At 35.6% G+C, this 15,424-nt stretch overlaps 1 protein-coding gene across 2 annotated transcripts in view; it reads left to right on the plus strand.

The window, feature by feature from the left end:
* Window positions 1–15,424, plus strand: part of LOC150078032 (putative phosphorylase b kinase regulatory subunit alpha) — a 608,767-nt gene that overhangs the window by 570,776 nt on the left and 22,567 nt on the right. For both annotated transcript variants that reach the window (XM_090384728.1, XM_090384727.1), the window contains exons 28-30: window positions 4,817–4,860; window positions 7,705–7,866; window positions 14,155–14,208. In XM_090384728.1, coding sequence (XP_090240854.1) covers window positions 4,817–4,860; window positions 7,705–7,866; window positions 14,155–14,208 — 260 coding nt within the window. The remainder of the gene's footprint in view (window positions 1–4,816; window positions 4,861–7,704; window positions 7,867–14,154; window positions 14,209–15,424) is intronic.

A 15,424-nucleotide genomic window follows, 5' to 3' on the forward strand; every position in this document is an offset into this window, starting at 1 on the left:
GGAAAACACTTTTTTTGTGTGATGAGAAGCCAGATTCAACTGGAGGGTCCATCCTTTTACCACACTGCATAGGTGAGTTGGAAAGAATGATGGCAAAAATATACTGATAAACAAGGTGGATACATAGAATAATCTATACATGCTTCCCATGCATGGTTCTACTGTATATTAAAAGAAGCAACAAAAAAAGGTAAGAAAACATTTTGCAACAATTGTGAACTCATCCTTGGATTCAGGGAAGGTTCTCCTCAGATTGGAAATATGCAAATGTCTCTCATAAAAGATGGATCAAAGGGCTAAGTGAGTTAATTACAGACCTATAAGTTTGACATCTGTTCTAAAGAAAGTAATAGGGATCAGTGGTTAAAGAAGTAATGCAGGTTCTTGACAGGAATGCAATTATATGGCAATCACATATGGATTTGTAAAGGATAGATTTCGTTAAATCAAACAGCTATGATGCAATAATAAAGACACTAGTTACAAAGAAAGGGTTTTGATATTGTGTACTAGATTTCAGTAAAGCTTTTGATAATATTTCACATAAAAGACTGCTGTGCAGTTTGGAGCAGTGCAACTTTAGCAGCAATTTACTGCTGTGTGTAAAGGGATGGTTGAGTGGCAGGAAGGAGACATAGTGGTTATTAGTGGAGTCCCTCATGATTCATGCTGAGTCCCATACTGTTTGCAGTATTTATTAATGACATTGATGAAAGCATATGAAGTTTAATGTGTAAGTTTACTGATGATACAAAGGTTGGTAGAGTGGTTAATGACAGGAATTAGGGTATGCTATCAAAACAGGACCCAGAGAAAAAAAAAAGATGGCCTGAGAAGTAGTAATTGAGGTTTAACGGTAATAAATAGAAGATACTGCACGTTGGTGGCAGAATTCCAGAATAACATACTAACTGGGTAGTACCACACTGAAGATGGTCGAGAGTGAATAAAGTTAGTTATAATCCTGGGCTGGTTCCTACATAAAATTCTCTGAACAGTGCATACAAGCTGCTAGTTCTGTCAATGATATGAGAACTTTGTCAGCAAGGATAAGGAGATGATTATCTCCCTATATAAGGCAATGGTTGGTCTGCATCTTGAGTACTGCATACACATCTGGAAGTCTCATTTTAAGAAGGATCTGGATATGTTGGAATGGATGCAGACTCATCATCAAACTCAAACTCTTCGCCTTGACGCTGCAACCATACATTTCTGTCTACTGCTGAACTTTTCATTTCCTCATATCCCCTAAAGTTTATTTTCTTCCTTGGTCGTCCCCTTCCTTTCTTTCCCAATATTTTTCCTTCTGAGATGTTCACTAAAAATTTATGTCTTAGGGTGTGGCCTAAAAATTTAGATTGTCTTTTTGCCGCTGTTGTGAGTAGCTGCCGCTTTTCTTGCATCTCGTTCAAGACAGGATCGTTGCTCGGTCCAGCTAATCCTCAACATTCTCCTCCAGACCCACATCTCCAATGCCTCCAGTCTCTTGATATCTTGCTTGCATAATGTCCAGGTTTCACTTCCATACAGCAGCACACTCCAAACGAATGACTTGGCAAACTTTTTCCTGGTCTCCCTGTCGATGTGTCTGCTGGTTAGAATATTTTGCTTGTTACTGAAAGCTTGCTTGGCAAGGGCGATTCTTCTTCTGATCTCTGTAGCGCACCGGTTGTCCTGGGTAATGAAATTCCCTAAATAACAAAACTTTCACTTGTTCCACTTTGTTGTTCCCCATTTTGATGTTTGTTTGAGGTTGTTCAAGTGTTTGATGACAAGTGTTTTAGTCTTTTGTGCATTTATCTTTAGATGTGAATCTTGTAGCTGTAATGATAGCCTTTCCAACATCTTACACAGATCCTGCTCTGAATCAGCTACAGCAACAATATTAGTTGGGGAGGGGACACAAATAGGATACCCTTACCAAGAAAGAGTTTGATTCTGTATATTGTAGTACAGTCAGTTCTGCTATAGTGTGGTACATGTGTTACTAAAAATTTCCACATTATTGTATTTTGTGCATTAAAAACAACAGGGCTTATGGGAAAAATAGGGGATAGGCACAGAGCACTCAAAAAAATTTTCAGTCTGGTAAGTAAAACACTAAAAAAAGTTAGAAATCCAATAAAATTGCTAACACAGGTTTAAACATCTTAAATGTCTAATAAATAAATAAATATTACAGTAAATATAACACTTTATCTTGACAAGATATGAAGTTTGTTTGATTTATATGTTTACTGACATTTTTTTTTTTTTTTTTATTGTAAAATTTAAAACAGTAAAAAAGATAAGCAATCAATAACAACAAATGCGGAAAGCACAAATTACACAAATGAGACAAGTTTATGAAGCTTAAAAAATAGAAATGAAGAGAAGATTCTGAAAATTTATTTAGGTTTTTTATATGATTGAAGATTTCATGGAAGGGGAAACACATTTCACCATAATAACGTAAAAACCCACACAGTTCCAGCTATCGGTATTATCGCAAATGCAGTAAGATCGAGTTTACTACCTGTTTATAATTAGATTGCACTAACTGAAAAGCCCAATAAACCAGGAACTGCAAATTGTTTTTATTATTTTATGATAGTGACCTCCAGAAATGTGCTCCTCTGCTCACGCTATCACGCCTCACGAAATTTCTGTTCGAACAGAAAAATGTGAGCTCCTGAAAACATGAGTCTGCCTACAATATCACCTGTTATCTTATGAATACAGCGAACAACAGTGTGTCTCCTACTAATACAACTACAGTAAATGGGAAATATAGCTGTCACACATTTGACATTTATTAAGCTTCATAAACTTGTATGTATTGCTATTCAGGCTTGGTGCCGGGTTTTTGCTTCATAAACTTGTATGTATTGCTATGTTCAGCTTGGTGCCGGGTTTTGCATTCACCTGGTTTACTCACAGATGAAATCGCGCATGAGCCAATGCGAAAATCTCATTATACTTGCATTGTTCTCTAATATATCAGTTGCGTTGGACCAAATTCGCATTGCAAAAATGTGCATTATAGCAGAATGGACTGTATTTGGTAACTAGGCCCCTATGAGAAGACCTGATTCAAATGTTTAAGCACTTGAATGGATTGAGTGAACTAAATGATGATAGTATTCTTACTTTTTCTCAGATCACAAACATAAGGAGAGATACAAATTTAAATTGAAAAGGGATGGTTGTGGTTATGGTATATGTGTGAACATTTTCTTTCAGCCAGAGAGTAATTTATTGTTGAAATAAAATTCCATTCAGTTTCATGGAAGTGGATAGTCTGAACAAATTTAAGGAAAATTTAAATTATTAGAGACAATAGACAAATGATTAATAACTCAAAAACAGCAGAAATAATACACAAAGCAGCAAGTATTGGCCAGGGATTATAATTATAAAAATGCAGCTAAATCCAACTGATTTTCATTATCAGCAAAAACTGTTTTGATAAAGACCTGCCACTGAAGGTGAGGAGAAATTAACGAACTGCTGAAAGACCTAATAGTAAAAACAAGCAAAGAATAAATGATCAGAGTGGAAAAGAGAAAAATGTTAATGCGGCAATTAGCAAAAATCCTGCATTCTTTAGTTCTTCCATTAGTTCAATCATTAGTTCTTCCTACCAAGAACTGATGATTCCTCAATAAAGCCAGACACAAGACCAAGTTAAGCTAACTTAGAAATCAAATTAAAATCAATCAAAAGTAGAACTTTTTAAGATTCATTGCAGATTTCCAACAACCAACTTAAAAATTTCCTAGAGGTCTGGAATGATTGGAGCATCAGTATAAACTCCTACAATAACCAACTTGAAAAGAAGAAGAAGGGGGAAAAAATCAATCACGGCTTTCAGGCCTGTCTTATCAATCAAGAATGTATTTTCCTTTCTTTCACCACAGAAAAGTTTTTAGATATGAAACAAAAAATAAATAAATAAAAATGCCCCTCCCATTTATAGAATTATGAGAAACCAATAAAAAAAAAAATGATATGAAATTATATCCAAGGGTAGAACTAACCAAAGTCGAGTGCTTATCGGCACTTAATCATTCTCTGTATAACCATTTTAAATTGTTGCTTAGAAAACAAGTCTACCAAAGAACAAAGTGTTTATTCTTTAAACTTTTTCATATTCTGATAAAATTCACAGACTGACTATTATGACAAATCAAGTGAACCGTGTTATTTGATCATCTGTCAAACTGATAGTGGCTCACCTTACCAGATCTATGTCTATTTTGTCGACACCTACACAAAATACAAAAAATACTTGAAGCAGAAAATTATTCCAACCAGTATTACAGAAAGAAAACAAAAACCTGTCATTAAAAAAGTCGTGGTAAAACAAAAAGTCACAAAATAAAACAACATTCCTAGTGTGACCTATTACAAAAAGGACTTATTATAAAAATAAAAGCTAAGAGCCATTCCAATTTTTAGAACTTACTGTGAGTCTGAAAGCAATAAACGCAACACAGATCTTCCATCTATATGCCATTTTCAACGTCTGTAAGCTGACTTGCTGACAGAACTGAGTAATGAATGCAACTTTATTATAAAAATTTACAGCCAAATATTACCTTAAAGTGACAATATGTATGTTGTTTTTTGATATTGTTTCAAAAATGTTTGATCTTTGGTTGTTTAATATTCATCTGTCGAGTTAAAATATTTTTACATTATTACTATTTTCATAAAAATGTTTAGCAAAAGATCTAAAAATTCTTTGGTTTTCCAAATTTTTATTTATTTCTACATATTTTATGTTCTACATTTCAGCTGACTTTTTATTCATTATTCTGTTTTATTATAGCAAGGAGTGGATTAGTATCTTTATCAAGTGTCAAAGCTACCAAGGTTAGTATGCATTATTTCTTTTTTATTATCAGTTACATAAGTATTTTTCACCGGAAAACTTTGAGCAAGCTCAAGAATTTCATAATGCTAGAAAAGGTCAGTGGAACAAGGAGAAAAGGTCGGCAAAGAACATGCTAACTCGACACCATCAAGAGCGACACTGGCACGAGCATGAAGGACTTGAAAGAAGCTGTTGAAGACCGGACAGCATGTAAGCAGCTCACCCATAAAGTCTCCAAATGTCAGCTGCGACTGAACACCAACCTGCGACTGAAAACAACAACATAAGTTTAACAGACATAATTTCTTTTATGTTTCATAACGTATAAAATAAGCTACTTTTGACTACACAAAAATGAGAAGCAAAGAGTGTAGTGTAACTCTTCTGACATAAGGTTTTTTTTTTTATTATTATTATTATCATTTATTTTTATTCAAGACATTAGGTGTATTATGCATTTATTATGCAATATGAAATAATAACATTATTGAAATAAGAATAAATTTTTATTCACGAATAGAGTATCATATTTTTACATTACAGAAATATTAAGACAAAAAATGCAAAAGCAACTATTTCAGTTCTATTCCAAATTCAGTAAAATAAAATTTAAATATAAAATGAAGGGAGAAGCTTATTTTCATGCAAATATCAAGCATACAGTACCTGACATCTAGTACAACAACTATTTGCAAAATAATTGCTACAGGCTGTTTCTGGATCAACTGTGCAATCCCATCATCAGGCCAAAAGTTTAGGTTTAATTCTAAATAGCAAAATTTAAATTACATTCATTATAGTTAGAATAAAATACATAGTTACATTTAAATTTTTGATACATTTGAAAAACAGTTACTTTTAAGCATCGTAGCTCCACCTCCAAGGTTTTTGCTATTTCTTCATGTGTGTGTGTGTGACCTTCCTTATGGTGTAACTGCTTTGCTGAACTTAGAAGGTGACCAGTCAATTCTTATAATTGCCTTTGGCATCATTTTATAAACGTCACACACAAAATGGTTGAAATATTTTAAGAATAACTTTACCCTCCGGTAATAGTGGCAGTGCATCAGTAAACATAAACAGCACCTGAATGAATACTGGCAATGGCATGACACTAACAAGCTGTGATCATGATGTTGCTGCCATTCAAATGCTTATGTGAAAGAAACAAAATAGAATAAAATCTCTAAAATCCACACGTTACAATCTGGAATACTTTGAAATCCAATACATTTTACAAAAAAAAAATAAATAAATAAAATAAAATCATCAATAAATATTAAAAAAACAATTTGGCACTCATATCAACAGTAATATTTCTCTTTAAGAGGCATTCACAAAAGAGTGACATTTCTTTCTTTATAAGATCCTTGCAGGACTATCTTTGTCCTTTAATCTGTTTTTGCGTCCAGCAGGATTTAAATTGCATAGATAATGTGATGATCATTATTCTCAAAGCAAAACCAACTTGTCCTTGCAGTGAATTGTCCTGATATTGCTCTTATTACAAGCAATTGATTCAACAATAGGTTAATTGGCCATTTATTTAAAAGATGAGACTGCTATGACAGTCTGCTTAATACTAAGTTTTTCATCAGGTAAAAGTAAAGTGCAGCCATTATCAACCCACTGCAGGATGGAAACCTCCTCCTCAACAATTCATGCTGAGGGAAGTAGGCAGTAGGTAGTCTCATCAGGTAGTAGGTAGTATCTCTAATGACAACACACAGAGAAAAAAGTGGTAAAGAAGTTGTTTGATGTGAGATGCCATACAGGAAATCAGAGTTTTCAAATTTTTAATACAGCTGAAGCTGTCTGTTTTGTCACTAACAAATACCTGCTATCTGATGAGGGGCTAGTTATCTCTGAAATAAACTGTAGTCATAGCAGTCTCATATTTTAAACAAATTGCCAATTAATCTTTTGTCACCTGTCTGAAAGTAATGCAATAGCAGAGCAACTCATTACAAAAGAAAGTTTGATCTGCTATAAGAGTTAAGACTATTGCAATATCCATGTGCTTTAAATCCTGAACTTATTCATGCCTGTAAGCATTTATAACTATCTTATCCTTTATTTCTGAATGAAGGACAAAATAGTCATTATAAATGCTTATGTAATTAAATTAAATAAGTTGCAGTTTTTGGTGCTGATATTTATTGAAATGTGCTTCTCCAGAACTGCTCAACCACTAGGTTTAAAAAAAAAAAAAATGCAGCCATTATCAAACCACTGCAGGATGGTAGCCTCCTCAATGGTTCATGTTGAGGAAACTGGATCGTAATCTGCCACGCTGGTCTAGTGCGGGTTGGCAGATCGACCATATTTAGCAGTCAGGGGCTTGAACCCTGGTCTACTCTAAGAGCTTGTGCTATTGCACTCCCGCTCTGACCACTCAGCTACAGAGGCTGTTCCCACTAGGTTTACCTCTCTAAAATCTGAAAAATTTTAAAATTCAGATTTTAGAGTTCACCATATTGTGACATATATTGATCGAAAATTGTGTACATTTCATTAAATAGTAATTTTTTTGAAATAATAGTGTAAATGTCAACTTTGAATATATTGTAGACTTCAAAAAATTAATATTTGTTAGATAAAACATGAAACAACTGAAAAAAAAAAAAAAAAAAAGTTTAAATTCAGAATAAATAAGAAATTTCCAAAATGAAGTCGCTACTGTAATGTATTATGTAATCAATAAATAAATATTTCAAGTGCATTCACATTTTAATTGCTTTATATATGGGAAAATAAAATAAAAATATTTTTAAAAATCTGTTTCTAAGACTCTCACATTTCATTAGTAAAAAATAATAATAATTTATATTTGTGGATTTCAGAAGAGTGTTGTTGACAGCTTTGTTGGTAAAGAGACATCAACTGATGAAATTAGTTTTGAAAGCGATCGACAAGGTCAGTGGTTGAGAAGAAGGCGATTAGATGGTGCTCTGAACAGAGTGCCTCGTGGCTTCTACCCCAGAATTTGGTCTGTCTTGGAAAGAGTAAGAATTTGTAAAGAATTTCAGTGGTCATTCATAATGTTTAGATGTAATGAATATAGATTTGGCATGATGTATTTGAATAGTTTTCTTCTGGAGTATTCCCTTAATGTTTGGTTTCTTCAGTTAATCATTATTTATTAGTTTTGTTCTTTATTTTTCAGATCATCTTTCTTTAGTTTTTTCTCTTTTTTATTTTATTTTTAAATAATGGGTCATCGAAAAAGCTGTCTGTGATTTCCCTTTTAATTATCTTCAGAAATATTTGATTGATTGCTGTGATCATAGCAGAAAACAGTGTGGTAACTCACTAAGTTTTATTTGACACCTCAACAATGACATTGGCTGCACCGTGGGTGTGTGTAAAATTTCTCCTATGTGCACTGCCTCAGTCAATGTCAATAAGGTGGCCGTGCAACAGAAAGTGTAGTGTGTGTTGTGGTGATACGCTGAATTTAAATCTGTCATAACAGTGCAACATCAATACCGACATATGTCAGTATTGAAATTCAGCGTACACACTGCACTTTCTGTTGCACGGCCATCTTACTGACACTGACTTGAGGCAGTGCACATGTGAGTCACTCTATACAAACTCATGGCGCAGCCAAGGTCATTGTTGAGGTGTCAAATAAAACTTAGTGAATTACCACACTGTTTGCTGCTATGACCACAGCAATCGATCAAATATTTCCGATGATAATTAAAAGGGAAATCACGACACCTTTTTTCAATGACCCTGTATAAAAGAACATCAAATACCATTTATTATACTGATTTTGAGGAAGCATAGAGATAACACAGATGATACTCAAAATATCTTACTAATTAACCACATTATTTTTAAAGTGGAAATTGGCACATCTCACCTTCCTCATAAGCAATGATATCCATTGCATCTGTTGTGATGTGCCTAGTTTTTCTAGATATTATAGGAATAGTATATCCTGATTTCTGTCATTAACCTTGGTCAATATTAGTCCTTGAGGATGTCACAGACATTCTCTCTGATATGCCAGACAAGCTGTACTGACTACTTAGGAGTCTAAAACGCTGATGGAACTGATATTCGGGTGATATTCAAGTCAAGTAGACCCAATTTCGGCAAAGTCCGGACGGTCTGTGACAGCCAAATCCTCTGCTTGCACCTTCAGAATGGTGGGACCGTTAGTAATCCTGGGTATAACCTCCATGCACAAGCCCAATGTGGGTGATCATCCAGGTATGAACCAAGTAAGCAGGGATCGAGGTGTGGCGCCCAAACTACATGGAGAAATGCCACCCCTCTGTGTTACCAGGCAATACTAGGTGGCACATGACTCATCAACAGGCACAATACCACCACTTTGCTTATTGGAGGCTTGAAGTGGTGGAACCCATGTTTAGTCTCCAGAGCTAAGTTCTGGTTAACCCTTCCCCATCTCTTCCATCATGCAGTTTGACTGATGACTTTTGAAGTTAGGATGGACATCATGGCGAGATCCAATCTTCCTTACATTTCGAGGGGACAGTTCTAAAACTGTATTTGCAGGGTGGCCGCTAGTTAGTACACCGGACCAAACCTATTGGTAACTCTTTAGGAGGCTTCCGGATCAGCTAGTGTACAATCTTGCTACCTCTACTCTGCCAAATAGTGACTGGAAGGAGTCCGAGTAGTATATATGTGGGGGGCATTGTCCAGGACACATTATGTCAAGAATCTGGGTATATTCTTACCACGTGTATGCCATATCCAAAAATTCCATTACTTCATACAGCGTGTGTCCCCCCCCCCACTTTTCCTTACTATTGAATACACCATGATTTGTCAAACTAATAGAGTAAGTTTATCTGCGAAAAAATATACGTGGTTTCAATTCTAATCTCAACAATGTCCATTTCCACTTGCAGTCTGCCAAACCTCATGTACTTTTTCTGAAGAATCTCAGTTATCAGTTAATTCAACTATTGCTCATCTCAGTTGCCCAAATTATTCACTGTATGATTCCTTTCGCCTCAAAGGTGGTACTTGTGCATATGTCCATTCCCATATTTCCTGTCAGAGAATTGGTAATTTGGAATCTCCTCTCTTTGATCTTCTCTGGCTTCAAATCTCTCTCTTTCTCTACCATTCTCCCAACTCCACTAATCACTTAGAGCCCTTTGACTTCCTCTCTTTGCAACTTGACTTTCTCCAAACCAACTTTCCTAACAGTGAGGTGATTTTCCTTGGTGATTTTAATGAATTTCAACTCCAGCTGGCTTCCATTTTCTAGTCACACCGACCCAGCTGGTTGAGATGCTGAGACTTTTGCAATTTCTAATGACCTTGCACAGACTGTTCATTTACCTACAAGAATACCGGACAATCCTAACCATACAGCCAACATGCTTGATCTTTTTCTCACAAACAACCCTTCTAAGTACACTGTCGAAGTGAGTAGTCCTTTAGGTACCTCAGATCACAACTTGGTGATTGTCTCTTCTCCAATGGAGCCTTTATCTCATGGCTATTCCCAACCTCATATTGTTTGGCATTACAAGAAGGCAAAATGGGATAACCTGCGAATTTTCTTTTCTTCTTTTCCTTGGTCAGACTACTGTTTCAAAACATCTGATGTCAACGTTTGCTCAAATCGTGTCAATGAAATTATTCTTGTAAGAATGGAATCTTTTATTCCACACTCCACTTTAAAATCTCATCCTTTATCTAAACCTTGGTTTTCCAGTAAATGTGCTAAGGCTGTTCAAGAGAAAAACGTTGCATATCGTAATTGGCTTGTTTCCAATTCTTCAGTTTCGTTTTCTGCCTGCACCAAAGCTCGCAACAATTGTAAAGCAGTCATTAATGATTCCAAACTAGATTTGGAACAGGCTAAGAGTAGAAAACTTGCTTCTTGCCCTAATGGTAGCCGAGCGTTCTGGTCTCTTGCCAAAGCTATTGGCTGCAACTTTTTCCCATCTCTACTCCCACCTCTGTCAAAACTAGATGGTTCTGTTGTCACTTCAGCCATGGATAAAGCTGACCTGCTAGCATCCCATTTCTCTTCCAACTCATGTATTAATGATCTTGGTAAAACACCTCCTACTATTCCCAACACGTTCAATTCAATGCATCCAGTGGTCTTCCGCCAAAAGAATGTCAGAAGGATTTTGACGAATCTTGATGATAAGAAAGTTCCAGGTCCTGATGGTATTTCTCCACTTGTTCATAATACCCATGCTCCTGAACTTAGTCCTGTTCTTTGCCGCGTTTTTTCACTTTCTTACTCTAAAGGTGATTTTCCTTCTGCTTGGAATTTGCTCACATCCAGCCATTTCCTAAAAAGGGTGACAAGTCCCTTCCATCCAATTATCATCCTATTACAATTACTTCTACTCTTTCTAAAGTAATGGAGAAATCAATTTACTGTCAGTGTCGATCCACTGTTGATATTCTGGCTTAAGTTACCCATTTATGGACAAATTCAATGGAAAAGTTTGGTGAAACACAAGCAGTTGCTCTTGACATCTCAAAGGCTTTCGATCGTGTTTGGCATAAAGGTCTTCTAAACAAGCTTTCATCTTATGGTTTGCCAACTGTTTTTTGTAATTGGTTATCCAGTTTTCTCTCTGATCGCTCACTGAGGGTGATGGTAGATGGCTCTCTGTCTTCTAAATTCTCTACTAATGCTGGTGTTCCCCATGGTTCAGTTCTTTCCCCCACTCTTTTTCTCTTGTGTATTAATGACCTTCTTCCATTGACTGAAAATCCTATCCATAGTTTTGCCGATGATAGCACATTGCATTCCACTTTCCATTTTGAAAAACTTTGCCCTGCTCAATCAACTTAAACTTCTCGAAAATCTGCTACCAATTCCTTAAATGCTGATCTTCAGGTAATTCTCCAGTGGGGCAAAGACAACTTAGTTGATTTCAACCCTTCTAAAACTCAGTCTTGTCTTATATCTCGCAAAAAGGATTCTTCTGCTCTTATGCTTATCTTTAGTGACACTCCGATTTCTAGGCAAAATGATATATCTCTCTTGGGGATTACCCTGATTTCTAATCTCTCTTGGCACAAGCACATTACAAATATTGCTTCCTCTGCATCTAAAAAACTTGGTTTTCTCTTTCGCTCTCAGCGTTACTTTTCTTCCAAACAGCTGCTCACTCTGTATAAATAGGAAATCCGCCCTGCCATGGAATATTGTTCCCACATCTGGGGTGGTGCCCCCAAAACCTCTCTCAGGCTTCTTGATTCCATTCAGAAGAGGGCAGTTAGGTTAATTAATGATTCATCTCTAGTGGAGAAATACCATCAATTTCTCCAGTGGAGAAATACCATCAGGACCTGGAACTTTCTTATCATCAAGATTCGTCAAAATCCTTTTGACATTCTTTTGGCGGAAGACCACTGGATGCATTGAATTGAGCGTGTTGGGAATAGTAGGAGGTGTTTTACCAAGATCATTAATACATGAGCTGGAAGAAAAATGGGATGCTAGCAGGTCAGCTTTATCCTTGGCTGAAGTGACAACAAAACCATCTGGTTTGGACAGAGGTGGGAGCAGAGATGGGCAAAAGTTGCGGCCAATAGCTTTGGCAAGAGACCAGAATGCTCGGCTACCATTAGGACAAGAAGCAAGTTTTCTACTCTTAGCCTGTTCAAACTCTAGTTTGGGCTGATTAATAACTGCTTTACAATTGTTGCGAGCTTTGGTGTAAACAGAAAATGAAACTGAAGAATTAGAAACAAGCCAATTATGATATGCAACATTCTTCTCTTGGACAGCCTTAGCACATTTATTGGAAAACCAAGGTTTAGATAAAGGACGAGATTTTAAAGTGGAGTGTGGGATAAGGGATTCCATTCCTGCAAGAATAATTTCACTGACAAGATCTGAGCAAACGTTGACATCAGAACTTTCGAAACAGTAATCCGACCAAGAAAAAGAAGAAAAGAAGTCTCGCAGGTCATCCCATTTTGCATTCTTGTAATGCCAAACAACACGAGGTTGGGAATAGCCATGAGATAAAGGTTCCATTGGAGAAGAGACAATCACCAAGTTGTGATCTGAAGTGCCTAAAGGACCTCTCACTTCGACCGTGTACTTAGAAGGGTTGTTTGTGAGAAAAAGATCAAGCGTATTGGCTGTATGATTAGGATTGTCCGGTATTCTTGTAGGTAAATGAACAATCTGTGCTAGGTCATTAGTAATTGCAAAAGCCTCAGCATCTCGACCTGCTGGGTAGGTGTGGCTAGAAAACGGAAGCCAGCTAGAGTTGTGAACATTAAAATCACCAAGGAAAATTACCTCACTGTTAGGAAAGTTGGACTGGAGGAAGTCAAAGAGCTCAAGTGATTAGTGGAGTTGGGAGAATGGTAGAGACAACAGATGAATTTGACACAATGAGGTAGAGAAATTTTAAGCCAGAGAAGATCAAAGAGAGGAGATTCCAAATTGCTAAGTCTCTGACAGGGAATATCAGAACAGACATATGCACAAGTACCACCTTTGGGGAGAAAGGAATCATACAGCGAATAATTTGGGCATCTGAGATGAGCAGTAATTGAATCAACCAATAACTGAGATTCTGTCAGAAAAAGTACATGGGGTTTGGCAGACTGCAAGTGGAAATGGACATCGTTGAGATTAGAATTGAGACCACGTATATTTGTGAAATGAATTAGGAAGTGCTTGGGAGGTTTAGATCTTTTCGCAGATAAGCTTGCTCTATTAGTTTGACAGTTCATGGTGTATTCAATTGTAAGAAAAAGTGGGTGGGACATGCTGTATGAAGTAATGAAATTTTTGAATATGGCGTACATGTGGTAAGAATATACCCAGATCCTTGACATAACGTGGCCTCGACAATGCTCCCCTCATACACACTGCTCGGACCCCTTCCAGTCGCTATCTGGCAGAGCAGAGGTAGCAAGATAATGCTGTTCTGTCGGCATTAGTGTGCCAACGGAATCAAGAAGTTGTTAATTTCATATGCCTTTACTTTTACATTGCTCATTTATTGACCACTTAAGAAAGACTGCCTATATGCATTATGACTTAGTGCTTGGGTGTTTTTTGAATGCTTATATGCAGCAGACCACTGAATGTGTTAACAGGTCAAAACCTCCCCTTTTTTAAATTTCTGCATATGATTCTATATGTAACACTTCCAAATTCTGAATTTCAAATAAATCAGTTTTACCTAGAATACAGAGTTGTGTACTTTATTTATCAATATTAGGACCATAATTAAAAAAAAAAAATGCACTTATAACAGCTATATCAAAGATTTATTTATTATATTCTACTTTTGAAATTTCAGTGTCAGGGGATTTCAATTGAAGATAAAATGCTATCCCAACAGCTCACCCGAGAAGTAAGTATGTATTTCTAGGCAAAATAAAATAAAAATATCAATTCTGATGGTTCTAAATTTTTGAATTTTTGTTCCTATTAAAAGATCATAAGTTTTTAAAGTTAATTTAGTTGTATAGTGTAAAAGGCTGCTATACAAATATTTTAATGGTTGTCTTGGTTACATAAGTTATATTTTTATTACTTTTACGTGTTTAAAACTTATGGTAAGCAAAAAAAAAAAAAAAAAAAATTATTTTACTGTACTGAATAACAAAATTAAAAATGTTTTTCTTCTCTCCTTTAAAGAGAATTAGGTTACTTTAGTAAATTTGAAAGTGCCAAATTTAAACCAAATCTTAAAAATTTTGTAACAACCCACCATTTTCAAGGGAAAGGAAATGAAAGATTTATATACAAATATAATTTTATCATAATTAATAATGTAATTTTAAAAAAAAATTTTTTTATTTTTTTTTGTCCATAGTTTTCTGTTTTTACAACTGAACTCAGGAAGTTTCTGATTACTATCCAGAAATAGTCAGCCAGCTTATTTAGATTACACTTTTCCATATCAGATATGTCTTGATGAAATATTTTGCCATGTTCATTACTGATAGCAGCCAGATCTGATGGGAAAACTTAAGTTCAAATGAAAAATGAATTTTTAAGGACATATTGCAGCCAAATTTTTAACAGCATTCAGCATTTCTTTATTAATAATACCACAATTTTCTTTTCTCACGATGCTTTGTAAATTGGCAGCTGTCATTTTAAAAGAGTTCATTCTGCTTTTTCAGTTAGGTTTTATATGGTTCAGATGTGTTGTCTTGCATTTTTTCTAATTTCTAATTTCTGTGGTTTTTTGTTCACTTATTTTCAGGAATTTATTCTATAAATATAAAAATTTATCATTATCCTTATTCATGGCTTTTACAGTGTGTTTCATTAGGCTCAATTTAATAATGAAAAGAAACCAAAGCAACATTTTCTGCATGAGTGACTTATATAACATATTTTCCTTCCCTGGAACTAAGCTCAGTCATTCAGACCATCCATTACCTACATATTGCCTGTCTTTCGTGTAGTCTACCTTCATCCAACTAAGTGCCATCACTATCAGTTCTCTACAGTTATTCCATAATTGTTTGTCATAGTCAACACTGTTTTTTAAACCACTGGCATATTTTCATAGTGTTTTGCATCTAAAATCTAAATCTGCAGGTGGCCATATGACC

This window comes from Mastigoproctus giganteus, chromosome 11 (genome assembly GCF_048544385.1).
Source record: "Mastigoproctus giganteus isolate SK-2022 chromosome 11, ASM4854438v1, whole genome shotgun sequence".
Classification (NCBI taxonomy): Eukaryota; Metazoa; Arthropoda; class Arachnida; order Uropygi; family Thelyphonidae; genus Mastigoproctus; species Mastigoproctus giganteus.